Source organism: Salminus brasiliensis, chromosome 1, assembly GCF_030463535.1.
Source record: "Salminus brasiliensis chromosome 1, fSalBra1.hap2, whole genome shotgun sequence".
Classification (NCBI taxonomy): domain Eukaryota; kingdom Metazoa; phylum Chordata; class Actinopteri; order Characiformes; family Bryconidae; genus Salminus; species Salminus brasiliensis.
The window spans coordinates 84,804,317-84,819,979 of NC_132878.1; the positions used below are offsets into that span (position 1 = coordinate 84,804,317).

Genomic DNA, 15,663 nt, shown 5'->3' on the forward strand with positions numbered 1-15,663 from the left:
GTCCACAGACTGCTGAACTGAACTCTATCCATCCCGCTTTGTGTTCACTACTCAGGGGCCTGCTTACCACCACTGCCCTGCCCTACTCCATGGATGAGCCACTCATACTGACTACAGATAGAGTGAGGAGAGCCTTGATGCAGGTCTCAACTTGGAAAGCGTCTGGCCCTGATGGAATCCTAGGTGGATTCCTAAAAGCCTGTGCCAATCAGCTGGCTGCCACGTTCACGGACATCTTCAGCATCTCCTTGGCATAATCTACCATTCCTGCCTGCTTTAGGAAACCTACCATCTCTTGCCTGAATGCTAAAGCTCTTAAGCTCTAAAGCTCTTACATCCATTGTGATGAAGTGCTTTGAGAGGCTGATCCTGCTCTTATATAAAGAGCAGTTTTCCTAGCTCTCTTGATCCTTTATCAGTTTGCCTACCATGCTAACACATCTGATGATGCGGTCTCACTGGCAATGCACACTGCACTCAACCACCTAGAGAGAATAAACACCTACATCAGAATGCTGTTTGTTGACTTCAGCTCTGCACCTAACACCATTATCCCATCCAGACTAGTTTCAAAACTCAGGACTCTTGGAATAAGTGACACTCTCTGTAACTGGATCGTTGACTTCCTCACAGCAGAAGCAGACCACAGTCACAGTCAGCACAAGGATGCCCAGAAGGCTGCGTTTGCACTTTGCATGTTCACTGGAGGCACCACTTTGTACATAAGCTGTGTATTGTTCTCTTACCTGAACACCAGCTGCTATACGTATTCCTGGACTCTACAGTAGGAGTGTCCACAAACATTTGGACCCATAGTGTATTTTTGATATGGTTCAGGTCAGGACTTTGGGAAAACTATTCCAAAAGCTTAATGGTAGCCTGCTTTATTATTTCCACAAGCTTTGATATGATAAAAGTTCAATATTGCCATGATATTCATGTCTTTAATCAGTATATATAAACTTCCAACCCCAAATGTAAGTTTGGGACTCTCTGATTTATGCCTACTAGAATGCCGTGTCTGTACTTACTGGTGACACTGGTAAAGGTGTATCCACTGCTCTCCACTCCTTCAAATACAGTGTACAGAGTGAAGGTGTATTTAGTTCCGGGAGAAAGAGATGAGACTGTGAGTGTCACTACAGATCCTCCCACTGATCCATTAATGGTGTTGTTTCTATCATTGTAGTTCAGTCTGTAACTGTAGCTGCTGCTGTTGTTCACTTTGTTCCACTCTAATATTAAATTAGTCTCAGTGCGATTCTTTACAGATACACTGTCAACACTGGATGGAGCTGAAAGAGAGAGAGGGAATAGAGGGCAGTGGTAGAGGGGATGGAATTAAATTTTAAATAAGAGCTTAATTGCAGAACAGTGCTGAAGTGCATGAAATAAATCTAAACATATTTTTTTATACAATTTTGACAAAACATATTTTATGGCGCTCAATAATAAATAAATAAATAAATATATAATATTAGTGCCCAATTTTTGCCTTAAGCAAACAGAGCCAGTCAGGGGTGCAGCCATGAAATACACTGCTAAAAAAAAATAAAGGGAACACATAAACAACACAATATAACTCCAAGTAAATCAAACTTCTGTGAAATCAAACTGTCCACTTAGGAAGCAACAGCTGTTGTGCAAATGGAATAGACAACAGGTGGAAATGATTGGCAATTAGCAAGACACACTCAATACAGGAGTGGTTCTGCAGGTGGGGACCACAGACCACTTCTCAGTACCTATGCTTTCTCGCTGATGTTTTGATTACTTTTGAATGTTCAGGATGGCACATCAATGCTAGTTGTGGCAAGAAGGATTGCCGTGTCTGTCAGCACACCAGGAGATGTGGAGAAGGCCGTAGGCCGGAGGTAGCAGCAGGACTGCTACCTCCGGAGGAACAGGAGAAGCACTGCCAGAGCCCTGCAAAATGACCTCCAGCAGGCCACAAATGTGCATGTGTCTGCACAAACGGTTAGAAACCGACTCCTTGTGAGACCATGTGCTGGTGCCGTTGGCCCTGGGCTCCTCCTAATGCGGGACAATGCCAAACCTCATGTGGCTGGAGTGTGTCAGCAGGTCCTGCAAGATGAAGGCCATTGAAGCTATGGACTGGCCCACCCGTTCCCTAGACCTGAATCCGATTGAGCACATCTGGGACATCATGTCTCGTTCCATCCACCGACGTCACGTTGCACCACAGACTGTCCAGGAGTTGGCGGAGTTGGCTTTAGTCCAGGTCTGGGAGGAGATCCTCATCAGGAGCATGCCCAGGTGTTGTAGGGAGGTCATACAGGCACGTGGAGGCCACACACAATACTGAGCCTCATTTTGACTTGTTTTAAGGACATTACATCAAAGTTGGATCAGCCTGTAGTGTGTTTTTCCACTTTAATTTTGTGTGTGACTCCAAAGCCAGGCCTCCATTGGTTAATAAATTTGATTTCCATTGATGATTTTTGTGTGATTTTGTTGTCAGCACATTTAACTTTGTACAGAACAAAGTATTCAATGAGAATATTTCATTCATTCAGATCTAGGATGTATTATTTTCGTGTTCCCTTTATTTTTTTGAGCAGTGTATAATACACTGGGCCCCACATCCCTCATTTAATTATTAAATTTTTAGGGCCCCTGTCAGTCACAGGCTATTTGAATTGCCCAAACACAAACCCATTTCCCCTCCCGTATATAGCACCCCTGGTACCAGTGACAGAATGTTTTTTATAAAGATTCACTGAGCACTGAAACATACAGTAACACATTGTGTAATTTATCATGGCACATAACATCAATGAGGAAATGTGTTTAAAAGGTTTGCTTTGATAAAGATTAATTATTTAAGACCCACAAGGATACAGTAGTTGCACTTACTGGTGACACTGGTAAAGGTGTATCCACTGCTCTCCACTCCTTCAAATACAGTGTATAGAGTGAAGGTGTATTTAGTTCCAGGAGAAAGAGATGAGACTGTGAGTATCACTACAGAACCTCCCTCTGATCCATTGATGGTGTTGTTTCCTCCATTGTAGTTCAGTCTGTAACTGTAACTGCTGCTGTTGTTCACTTTGTTCCACTCTAATGTTAACTCAGTCTCAGTGCGACTCTTCACAGATATACTGTCAACACTGGATGGAGCTGGGGGGTGGGTGGGGGGTGGGGTGGGGGGGGTAGTGGCAGATGGGGTTGAATTAAAAAAAATATATGAATCATCTGTGATGCAAATTTGAAAAAAGAGTTTAATTACAGAACAGTGCTGAATATGATAATAACCCACTAAATGTCGTACTTTCACAATCATCATTTATGAAATTGATCAAAACAAAGCTGTAGGGTAAATATTGATAACGTTCAGAAACTTCATATCCTTGGTCACTTTTTACTATGATTGTAATTTCATGTATAACAGCATACTATTTTTAAAAGCTTTAGGTGTCTTTCACACAATAAACAAAAAGAAAAACACAGAACACTGATAAAATCACAGCTCTTAAAATGTCTACTGACCAAAGCTCCAATCTTTTTAGAGAATATCGAGGACTACCATATTCACCACTTGTGTTGGACACAGATGGAATTTGGCCTCCGCCTGTAACCCATCCGTGCAGTAAACACACACATACACATTAGTGCATCTATCACTGTGGTGCCAAGGGAGCAGAGAGGGTTAAAGGCCTTGATCAAGGTCCCAACAGTGGCAGCTTGCCAAGCCCATCTATCAAACCCACAATTCCGTCATCAATAGCCTGGTCCTCGGACCGCTGAACCACCGCTGCCCCATGAGGTAATAAAGTGAGACACCCAATTATTTGCTTTAAGCTGACAAAATCAATTGTGAGAATAAATGAATAAACATTTTTTAAAAATACAAATATTTTTGGAACGTCTGGACAACTTGACAGATTGAACGTTCTAAGAAGAAAAAAAGGTAACATTCAGAGCGTCCATGTAACATTATATTAACCAAAAAAATCTAGCTGAAAAATGTGAAATGTCATCTTATAAACATTTTAAATATCATTATCAAATACATATTCATTAAAACAGCAATTATGTCTAATTATAAAACATCGGCCTATGTCTCTCAAATTGATAGAAAATATCATTTAGTATCTATCTAAGACTATCTGGTTATCATTATAGCTACTGAAATGTCTTAATAAAGTTTACTTTAATAAAGAATTATTTAAGAACTGTTTAAAGGACTTTATTTACACAAATTTGATCAAGTGAGTGAGATGCGTAATTCCCCTTGATTTGATAATCCCACTTTAACAATAGCACTAACAATTTGCTCCTGGTAAAGTTGGAATATCCAAAAATCTTCCCCTAACAAAAATATTTTACAAGATAAATTATTATTTTTAGACTCTCAGGTCTATAAAAAATCAAGCTTTAATGTTCTATACCCTTAACATCACTTACCCCAGAACACTATATACATTTTTATTTTTTAGTATACTTAAGTAACAACTCAAATACAGAACAGTGCAGAATGCTATGGTAGCACATTTTAACTTTATTTACCTCAGAAAGTAATGTTATTTCATATGCATTTACATTTTTAGCAAACTTCTGTTTTTCTTAATTTAAGTTTTATATTTTAACTAAATTCATTAAAACCTACAGGGATACAGTGTCTGTACTTACTAGTGACACTGGTAAAGTTGTATCCACTGCTCTCCACTCCTTCAAATACAGTGTACAGAGTGAAGGTGTATTTAGTTCCAGGAGAAAGAGATGAGACTGTATGTGTCACTACAGAACCTCCCACTGATCCATTGATGGTGTTGTTTATTCCATTGTAGTTCAGTCTGTAACTGTAACTGCTGCTGTTGTTCACTTTGTTCCACTCTAATGTTAAATTAGTTTCAGTGCGACTCTTTACAGATACACTGTTAACACTGGATGGAGCTGAGAGAGAGAGAGAGAGAGAGCAGTTGAAGGGGGGAATGAATGTAAAAATAATGATTACAATTTTAAATGAGAGCTCATTTACAGAACAGTGCTGAAGGCTATAATAACAACATGACATTCATGCAAATTAAGGTATTAAATATCTGTAAGGTGAAGTGTGAATGTTTTGAAAATGTCATTATTTTTATCACATTAGAAATGTTTAGAAATCACAAAATCTAACCCTATTTTTAAAAATTACAATATTGCTGAATGCTATAACAAATAAATCACATTTTCATTCACTTATTTGTTCAATTTATGGAAACACTGCTGTGTTTTTAAAGGCTGTTAATTCTTTTTTTAGTTTTAGTTTTAGCATTTAGCAAGTTTTAGCATACCTTTTATCAAACTCAAACAAACCTTACTTTTAAACTTAAAATCCTTATTTATAAACTGCCCACTAGAATACTGTGTCTTCACTTACTGGTGACACTGGTAAAGGTATATCCACTGCTCTCCACTCCTTCTAATACAGTGTACAGAGTGAAGGTGTATTTAGTTCCAGAAGAAAGTGCTGAGACTGTGTGTGTCACTACAGAACCTCCCTCTGATCCATTGATGGTGTTGTTTCTTCCATTGTAGTTCAGTCTGTAACTGTAACTGCTGCTGTTGTTCACTTTGTTCCACTCTAATGTTAACTCAGTCTCAGTTTGACTCTTTACAGATACACTGTCAACACTGGATGGAACTGCAAGAGAGAGAGAGAGCAGTGGAAGGGGCATTGAATTAAAAATATATAAATAAGAGCTCAATTACAGAGCTGTTCTGAATGTGATGATAACATTAAATTTCTTACTTTCCCATCCCATCCATTCAATTAAAAAAAACTGATCTAAAAATGACTGTAGGATAACGATGGGAAAGATTTGGAAATGTCTTATTTTTTATTTTAACGATGATCATAACATCATACATAACAGCATACTATATTAAAAAAAAAATCAGTTTCTAGATTTCAGTTTTTTACACAATAAAAAAAATGAACTTATCACAGATTATGATGCTCCTTTAGCCCTCAACTGAATAAACCTTTAATCTTTTAGACACCATTGATAAAGTGGGATACCTAACTTTTACTTCAAATAACCTGGGACTGAAATGATTTAATCTGCTTTGTTTTTCTTTTATTCTTATAGATTCTAAACTAAAACATACAATAACACACAGCGTCATTAATATAACCTCAATAACAAGAATGAACACAGGTGTTGTAGTGATCTCATAAATGAGCTAATTTTTTTTTAGCTTTGCTCATAGATGTTTGCTTAAACAGCTTTAGATTGTTAATATAAACATCTAAAAGAGAATCATAACACATAACTAAGAACAAACTTAAAATGTCATTTTATAGAATGCGTTTAACCAAAACACATGAAATAAAACCATTAATTAGGCCTAATTAAAAGAAAATTAGTCTCTCAAACTGATAAAATGACTGTATCAATTTAGAAGGCCTCTAAAATTATTTATCCCTCTAAATGTTTCCCCCTTTTTTGTTTTTGTAAATGAAATCATGCTCAATGTAATTTGTACGTTTTAAAAGGATTTACAAAAACACTCTTTAATGTCAAAGTGAAAATAGATTTCTACAACACAGATTGTGTATTTTTGTAGCCAGGAATACTGAAAAAACAGTCACTGGACCTTCCAGACAGGGGTCTTTATACTACAGTCACAGGACACACATTCACTGCACTCAGATGATCTCCATTTCACTAACTGTGAGACTACTAGCACTAATTGCCTGGACCTCTGTCAAGTTAGGTCAGTCACTTTAAAGGGGGTGAATGTTTTTGCAATCACTTATTTTACATTAGATATTTGCATTTAATTGACATCACTTTGTAGAAATCTGTTTTCACGCTGACATTAAAGAGGATTTTTGTAAATTCCTGTAAGGAAAAAAAGGCAAATTATATTGAGCATGTTTCCATTAATAAAAGCAATAAAAGAGGCTTAATTATTTTTTATGGGCGGTGTGCGACTATCAAATGTACTAAGAACTAAATGATATTATATATACAGTATATGGACAAAGTTTAAAGTCAAATCACGTTTTGGAAGGAAAATACAGCTTCATTTGCTGTCCCACTTTAACAAAGTCAGTCAGAATTGTAACTTATTACAGATCACTAATAGTGAATTTACTTACTGGTGACACTGGTAAAGGTGTATCCACTGCTCTCCACTCCTTCAAATACAGTGTACAGAGTGAAGGTGTATTTAGTTCCAGAAGAAAGAGATGAGACTGTGTGTGTCACTACAGAACCTCCCTCTGATCCATTGATGGTGTTGTTTATTCCATTGTAGTTCAGTCTGTAACTGTAGCTGCTGCTGTTGTTCACTTTGTTCCACTCTAATGTTAAATTAGTTTCAGTGCGACTCTTTACAGATACACTGTCAACACTGGATGGAGCTGAGAGAGAGAGAGAAAGAGCAGTTGAAGGGGGGAATGAATGTAAAAATAATGATTAAAATTTTAAATGAGAGCTCATTTACAGAACAGTGCTGACTGTTATAATAACAACATGACATTCATTTGAAATAAGTTATTAAATCTTAACATGTCAGAAAGGTAAAGTATGACAGTTTTGGAAATGTCATTATCCTTTATCACATTAGAAACATTTAGAAACCCTAAAATCTAACACTAATTTAAAAAAAAATAGATAATTAATGTTTAGACTTTCAGGTTTGGTTTACAATTCCCTTTCATTTCTATGAAGTTTTAAAACGTAAGTCAAACTTTAGCTTTGTATTACCCTAATATAATTTACCTCAGAACTGACATCACATCTACACAGCGTTAAACATCTAACCCCTGACTTCCTAAAGATGAACTAAACAATAGGATTTGATCAGTAAGTCATAACTACATTAGGATACTGAGGATCAAGCATACATGTTCAGCTTTACCCACTTTGTTCGCATTCAGCTTCACCCAACTTTACCCACCAATGATAGCTGTCTTCATATTGAAACTAATTTTACATAAAAAAATAAAAATTGTATTAATATATAAAATGCTCCATAGAATACTGTGTCTGTACTTACTGGTGACACTGGTAAAGGTGTATCCACTGCTCTCCACTCCTTCAAATACAGTGTACAGAGTGAAGGTGTATTTAGTTCCAGGAGAAAGAGATGAGACTGTGTGTGTCACTACAGATCCTCCCACTGATCCATTGATGGTGTTGTTTATTCCATTGTAGTTCAGTCTGTAACTGTAACTGCTGCTGTTGTTCACTTTGTTCCATTGTAATGTTAAATTAGTCTCAGTGCGACTCTTTACAGATACACTGTTAACACTGGATGGAGCTGTGAGAGAGAAAGAGAAAGAGAGAGAGTAGGAGAGAGAGATGTCATTGTAAATGGTGTTGTTTTGTACATAGAGAGAAAGACAGAGAACTAGAAACCCAGTTCAAACTAATTCCTAACTAATTAATAACATCTTACGTGGTCGAGTTGTCGGTGCTCCTGTTGTGATGGTAGAGCTAGATGTCACCATAGATTTTGGCAAAGATGTTGGAGTTGAAACTGATTGTCCCTGTGAAAACAATAATGATGTAACTTATGAATGTTAAATCATCATAAATCATCATGCACTTCAGTCCCTGATCCAGTCGTACTGAAAAAGAGCCTAAGTGCATGACCTATTTGGTAAACAGTGTAATTTGTTGGTCAGAACTGAACACACCTGCTGGTACAGATGGAGGTGTAACAAAGGAGTGTGTCATTGAATTTGACATTGAGTTTATAACCCATTAACTTTAGAAGTTTTAAATATTTGTTCTAAAAAAACTCTGTTTTATGCTTCTGCATTTATGCTTTTTTTATTTCAGGTTTTTCAAATTTATATGGATTCTTAAAATAACAATAGAAATAATAAGGCAGACTACGACATGATGAATCCATGTCATACAGGGTGCGATAACAGCAGCGCAGCACACATTTTAATTTACTTTGACAGTCACGTGTGTTTACTGAAACACCAATGATGTGCCAAGTGAGCAGTGCAGGAAAGCAAGGAACTTGCATTACTTTTGTAATCTTTGGTAGCATTGAATGTCATCAAACTGGGGAAGCAGAAGCAAGGTGAATTGATGTCATACTGAGACAAACTCAGCAAGGATGCCAGGGACTGTTCTTTGGATTAACTGTCATCTATTACCAGTATTGATCAATACAACCTGACTGCAAAAAAAAATGCTATCGTTGCCTCCAACCTCATACTACATTTCATGGGTTCAGAATGTGTTCACATTTTGACTGAAGGTCTGCAATGTTATGGAAACAGCAAAGGAAATCTGTCTGTAATAAAAAAAAAAAAAAATTAGCTTTGCATAGCAGCCTTCATTTTTCCTCCCACGAAAGCAAAAAAAAAAAAATTATATATTACAACCTCAGGCTGCAATGATGGTAATACAGTGCTAAAGTAAAGTTAAAACATTGTTCAATTAAAATAATTCATAATAACATTAGCTTACCATTACATGAAACAAACCAACATCTGACATAGTCCAAAAGCAAAGCAAAAAGTGAATGCTGAATGATATTTTACAGTCTTAAAAACACATTCGCCTGTTTCTGCCACTCTGCCTGGGAGACTGTTTACTTGCATACACAGGGATATATAATAATACAGTTAGCTACTTTAGAAGACAGATCATCAATATGAACATACCAGTTTACCTTTAAAGTGAAGTGAATGAAAACACAGTAATCCAAATTGGCAGCCTTAATCACAGAAAACCTCCAAAAATGGCACTGAACTTTGTTCATGTCGTGTTACAAAAGTGTAAATACAACAAACAGAATTACAAAAAAAAACCAACTATAATTTCTTTTTACCTGAATTACCTTATCTTACCCCCCCTAATACAATGATTTAGGGTATCCAAATATCCTGCCTTTGCTTCTGTTAGGAGCATTTTCTGATATGGTGCTTTTAGGCAATCAAAATATCCTACCAGCTGTATATAGCTTACTACTTTGAGTTATTCGAGTTACATTTAAGTTGCTTGATATACAACATAATAAATGCTGCTTGAGCTGCAGAGGTCAACCAGTTTTAAACTGCACATTTGGCACACTGCTTTTGTTTTTGAGTTCTTCAGCATTTTACTGTGCTGACAAAATGGATTTTGCAGTTTGCCTTTATTAATAGCCCACATTTAGCCCAAAAGACAAACTAAACAAATATATGAAAAACAAAATAAATATATATAGAGAGAGAGTAAAAAACAGGAGAAAACAATAGAGGAGTATAGAGAAGATACAAAAAAGGTTCTACCAGCATGTGAGAGCCAACCTTTAGTAAGTTTATATAAGTACAGTTAGGCTTAATCTCTATTATGGCATATATCTAATCTGAACACTTTTATTACTGCCATAGCAAATAATAGTACATTTTAGGATTTATTAATTAATCAAATATAGCTTGAAATGCAGTAAAAGGCTGTGATTATATAAAAGAGCAAAAATATTAACATTATGTAATAGCTTTTTAGAAACCACCCTATGAATTTGCAGTGGATATTGTGTTATGGGTACTACATGTATAGACCTTAAAATAATAAATGCCGAAGACTGGATTTGAACCTGCAACTTTGTCCATTCATTCTTATTAATAAAAGGTGCTGGATCTAGACATTGGCTGTTTACATAGGCTTGTTGAAAGCCACATGTGTTTGGATATAAAAATATTTTTTATCATCAATTAAGTGGTCTGTTATATGCCATTATATGCCATTTTAGTAAACTAAATATATTTCAAATGACAAATTAATGGAATAAAGAAGTATTAGTTAAATGCTTAGCTGTGATCTTGAACTAACTGGTTGGGATAGGGCTCTGTTGGTCAAAGTAGTTTATGAGATTCAATCACTTTATTAGAGTAATAATAATACTGTTCTCCATGTTTAGAATGTACTTAACTCAAATGTTTTACCGCTTCCTACACAGATACACACTAAACCGTCCCTCTGCACTATTAAATTATGAATTTTGCTGTTGGTGCAGAGTCATTTGCAACATTTCCATTGTAGCCTGCTTTGTTTATTCTATTATGCATATACAGATGAAAGGTACTTATTGTTCATGTCTGTTTGCCTTTCCAGAACATCGAGATGCCACAAATAAACTCATTTGTTTAATACACTGTTTGGAATTTGATTATAAAAAGCCATGTATAACACCATGTAAAATATCTCCTGAAATAAAGTGTTTAGTAAAACTGTCTGTCACTGATCAGCCACTACATTAATATTAGACCCCTCTTGTGCCACCACAATAGATGAGAATAGCATTTGATGCATGGACTCCATAAGACCTCTTAAGGTGTCCTGTGGTCCAGATGTCTAGCCATCATAATTTTAACATAAAATTAAATATGGTTGTTTGTTGGAACAGAAATTATTTCCATATGTTATATGACTTTAAAGGAATGTATAGAACCACAAACATAAAAATTGGATTTTAAGTGCAATATCAATACATATTTTACATATTTAATAAACATTGCTTGCATAAAATCATTGTCATTGACTGCAGTAGCTTCAGTTATCTTTACCTATGGTCCTACATGTGAGATGATGGAAAGTGGAAGCAAGCAACTTTCAATATGAGCAAGAAGAAGTAAAAAGTTCCAGACAGCTTATACAATGACATGCTTGCTGTTCTTTAAGGGGCCTTAATGTGCCATAATGTGCAAATCATAGCACAACTTGTATAACTGTTGAATGTTTCTAAAGACAGTGAGCAATTTCCACCATTTTCATTTTATCATAGACCACAAAACTAGGGTTGTAATGTGTATTTAAACCTAGCAGTCATAGTGTGGGGGTCACGGTTCGGTGCATGCAGTCACATGGGAATACATGTTGTGCAATATTAGGGTACATATGGTAATTCCACCAAAGCCCACATACCATCTGGCCACAATTACTTCACTGATATTCTGGCTTTTAACATCTTATTTCAACCCATGAAGTCATGGTGAATTTGGCCGAGGACAATGTGCGATGTCCTGGAAGAGAACTTGACTTTTCGTTTTGAAATCAGACCAGAGTATCAGTAGCTTAAACCAATATTATGTAGTATTTTGACCTTAAAATAACACCTTCAGAATTATCTTGATGCTCTACTGACTAAGAGGGAGGATAGCTAATTTATCATTGCTACTCTGGACTCAGGGCACTGTTCACTGCACTATGTAACCTTTAGAAAACACTTGAGAGAACTACACAGATCAGTGTAATCCAAGATACATTTGTGTAATATTACTCTGCTGCGGCAATCCTCATGATTGATATTAATGTTTTGGCTCATATGTGTATTATGTTAGCTGTTTGCTATAGGTACATTGGACACATATTGTGGACAGGTTTACTAGATTTTGCTGTTTTATACATCACATCACAATTCACATTCTAGGGTTTACATTCATTGTTTGCATATAGGGTTGAACTGTTCAACTGTTCTGTGGTGTGTTGCTGCTGTTTAGTTACACAAAAAACTAGAATAAAACACTATGGCTACAATTTGTCTTGAATTGGTATTTCAGCATCTAGTTAACTGATAATTGAATACATATAACACTTAAATGTTATTTTTAAGGGACAGCTGGAAATGTACATTTTGAGCCTTTCATGGGAATCTAAGGGTTAATTCTTAGGACCTTGGACCCTTCCATTTATTATGTAGAGTACAATGAATATCCAGATGTCTGTCCACATTGCTTTCACCTTGTTTCAAGTAATAATAAGTCATAAGTCTCAAGGATAAATCAAAGTCCAAGTCATTTGTGTTCAAGACAAAGTTGAGTCTGAGGTTTTTTAATCTGGTTGAGTCAAGTGTCAGTTCACCCAATTTGTGTGTTCTTCAACTGTTCACTAGCTAAAGCCTTTCAGCACCTACATCTTAGCAAATATGGTACACAACAAAATAAAGCCGGGTTAATGATCAGGTTTCTGGGCAGGGCTGCAAGTGAGTGACTTTTATTCTTTCAGACAGTTTTTCAGAAAGATAACATAGGTACCTAGCCAATGTTAGCATTAGTAAGATGCATAGCTAGCTACCTAACCAGGTAACATAATATAGAACAAAGCTATAACACATTCCTCTGAACTGCTTCAAGATTCCACTCCCCCTTTGTTTAAACATTTTTTTACTCTTTTTTTTAAACTAGCGTTTATTGCCTAATTGTTATCAACTTTTAAATTAAGCCAGTTTTTTTCCTATTTTAACTCTGGGGACTATAGCATATATCAATGAATACATTTTAAAATTATGTTTGAATTTACGAGGGATAATAGTAGCATTACACATGACTGAAATGTGTTGTTGGATTTAGGTAGATGGATCATCTATAATTTAAGCATTGCCATGACCACCAAATATCATTATACCATTGTTTTCACAATGCTAAGCTAAATCTAATCTAAATTCCAACCTAATACCCAAAGCTGAGACAAAAACAAGAACACTAAAATGTGAAACTACAATATGCCAGACATTGTAAAGAAACAATGACTGCAATGCAGCATGAACACAAACTAAAGTAGACTTGAGGAGATAAGCAGAGAGAGGAATAAAGGTTCTGTGATATCATGTCCATGATACATCACATTCTTCATTTTAAAGAATCCATGGAAAGTTTTGGCTGTGTTTTCTAATAATAAAACTTTATTTTTTAATTTTATTCAAATCAAAACCACAATTGTCCAGATTTCCATATATTTTTTCATTCACATATTTGACACTTCATAACCAGTCAGCCTGTTGCATGTAGTCTTATACAACTTTAGAAAATTAGTAATTCAGTTTAATGGTTAACTGCCTATGGCTGTTTTATTATTGCCCTTCAAAAGAGGCCAGGTGGGGTTTTATTCCTTCTCTTCTTCCTCCTTTTAACCCTTTCAGCCACAGAATTCCTTTCAAGCCTGAATTTAGTTGGGTAATTTGAACGGGTAACATACCATTTAACTAAAATTGATTGGAGAGCAGAAAACATTTTGAGGCAGTTTCTTTTACTAGCGGTTTCTTTTACTACCTGTATATTGTCATTTTGTACTGACTATATTGTTCCAGTACTGTAAGATGTTTGTTTTCCTGTGATATAGCCAATTCTTGGTTAGTTAGATATACAATGTCATGCTGCACTCAGCTGTATATTTAGTTTACTTTGTGAAAGCCTTTTCATACCAGTGGTGCTCTATGAAATTAGGAATGTGAGATGTTGTCATGTCCTTCTTTTAAAACAAACCATATGAACATGAAATAAAATTGGTATGCTACACCTCAATATTTATCCTCATATTTAGGCAATTTATGATTATTTATATTTTCTGCACTTACAGTACGTTACCATGTGAAGCTATCACAGTTATGCCTTATATTATACACAGATTACTTAAATGGTTTTATTTATACTTTAGATATTGTTAAATTATCTGTAATAGAAATACAGACAGTAAGCAAACCGATGTTGGTGAACAATATTTGAGCAACAACGGACACTACTCCTTCATGCTTTCCTGAAACACTTTCTTGTAACATGGACAGACCAGCACAGAACAAAAGTAAATAATAAATAAATAATAGGAACAGAAGATTTTGTAGACATCATGATCTTTGTGTCTCAAGCATAGCTTACTATAGATTAAGACTGACTTACCCACACGAGAAACACACAGTGACACAGAAACAGCGACAGCACAAGATGTCCCATGATTTAACCCAGCAAAACAGTCCATAAAGACTAATGAAGTTCTCTACAGACAGCTCAACACCAGTCCTCCACAGCTTCACTTGTTGTAGAACTTTTACTGCACATAAATGTTAGACAGGTTCTTAGTTTGTCATTGGCTTCTGATTTCAACTCTGTCTCTCTGTCTTCCTCCCTAAGAACAAGAATTATAACCTGTTTTAATGGCACTTCTCTTTTTTCTGCTGCTCGGAATATCCAAGCACTTCAACCTTTGCCCTCCCTTTCATATACTTCCCTGTTTTAAAACTCCACCCATGTATTGTCCCTCAGTGAGTCTCATATATCTTAATGCTCCCTTTTATTATTATTAATATTATTATTATTGTTGTTGTTTTTTTCTGATGATAGTAATCATAACAATAAGTCTTTCTGCTCACTTTGTGAAAAAAAATTATATAAATCTGAGAGCTGTTTTAGACTCATTTATTCCTGCATTATGCCATTTACACTTAAATTCTGCACCAATACCATCTTTTGAATATGTTCAAATCTCAGTGAATACACCTGTTAGGAAATACCAGTGAGTGCAAAACAGGGAAATCATTTCATAACAGCTCATAATCAGCAACATCTGGGCAGTACTAACTGTGTATTTGCATTAACAAGCTAAAACTCACTGTCTGTTTCCTTTTTGCAGCTCAGTTCCTAAAATTTGAAAACCACAGACCATGTCGTTTGTAAGTGAACTAACACAAAAAGAGGGAGTTAGCCATTAAATGTCTGTGGCCTGTGCAAATATGAACTCTATTTAAGTATTTAATATGCATTGCACAGCATGTAAAAGCAAGGCATCCATATCTACTTGTGGCTTTTATATCGACCATTGTTTATTTCAGACCATTAATAGATATTCTAAAACATGAAACAGGGCAAGTATTCCACCCCTTAAGCCATCAGATCAGTCTGAATGACAAATGATTCACAGCTGATTT

The 15,663-nt window shown here is 35.8% G+C and overlaps 1 protein-coding gene across 1 annotated transcript in view; it reads right to left on the bottom strand.

Moving 5' to 3' along the window:
- ptprh (protein tyrosine phosphatase receptor type H) overlaps nucleotides 1–14,893 on the bottom strand; it is a 26,400-nt gene extending 11,507 nt beyond the window's left edge. Inside the window, exons 1-8 of the mRNA XM_072691407.1 lie at nucleotides 14,639–14,893; nucleotides 8,419–8,509; nucleotides 8,017–8,280; nucleotides 7,115–7,378; nucleotides 5,387–5,650; nucleotides 4,654–4,917; nucleotides 2,878–3,141; nucleotides 1,032–1,295 (exon numbers count right to left, since the gene is read on the bottom strand). Coding sequence (XP_072547508.1) covers nucleotides 1,032–1,295; nucleotides 2,878–3,141; nucleotides 4,654–4,917; nucleotides 5,387–5,650; nucleotides 7,115–7,378; nucleotides 8,017–8,280; nucleotides 8,419–8,509; nucleotides 14,639–14,692 — 1,729 coding nt within the window. The 5' untranslated portion in view covers nucleotides 14,693–14,893. The remainder of the gene's footprint in view (nucleotides 1–1,031; nucleotides 1,296–2,877; nucleotides 3,142–4,653; nucleotides 4,918–5,386; nucleotides 5,651–7,114; nucleotides 7,379–8,016; nucleotides 8,281–8,418; nucleotides 8,510–14,638) is intronic.
- Between the last annotated feature and the right edge of the window lie 770 nt (nucleotides 14,894–15,663).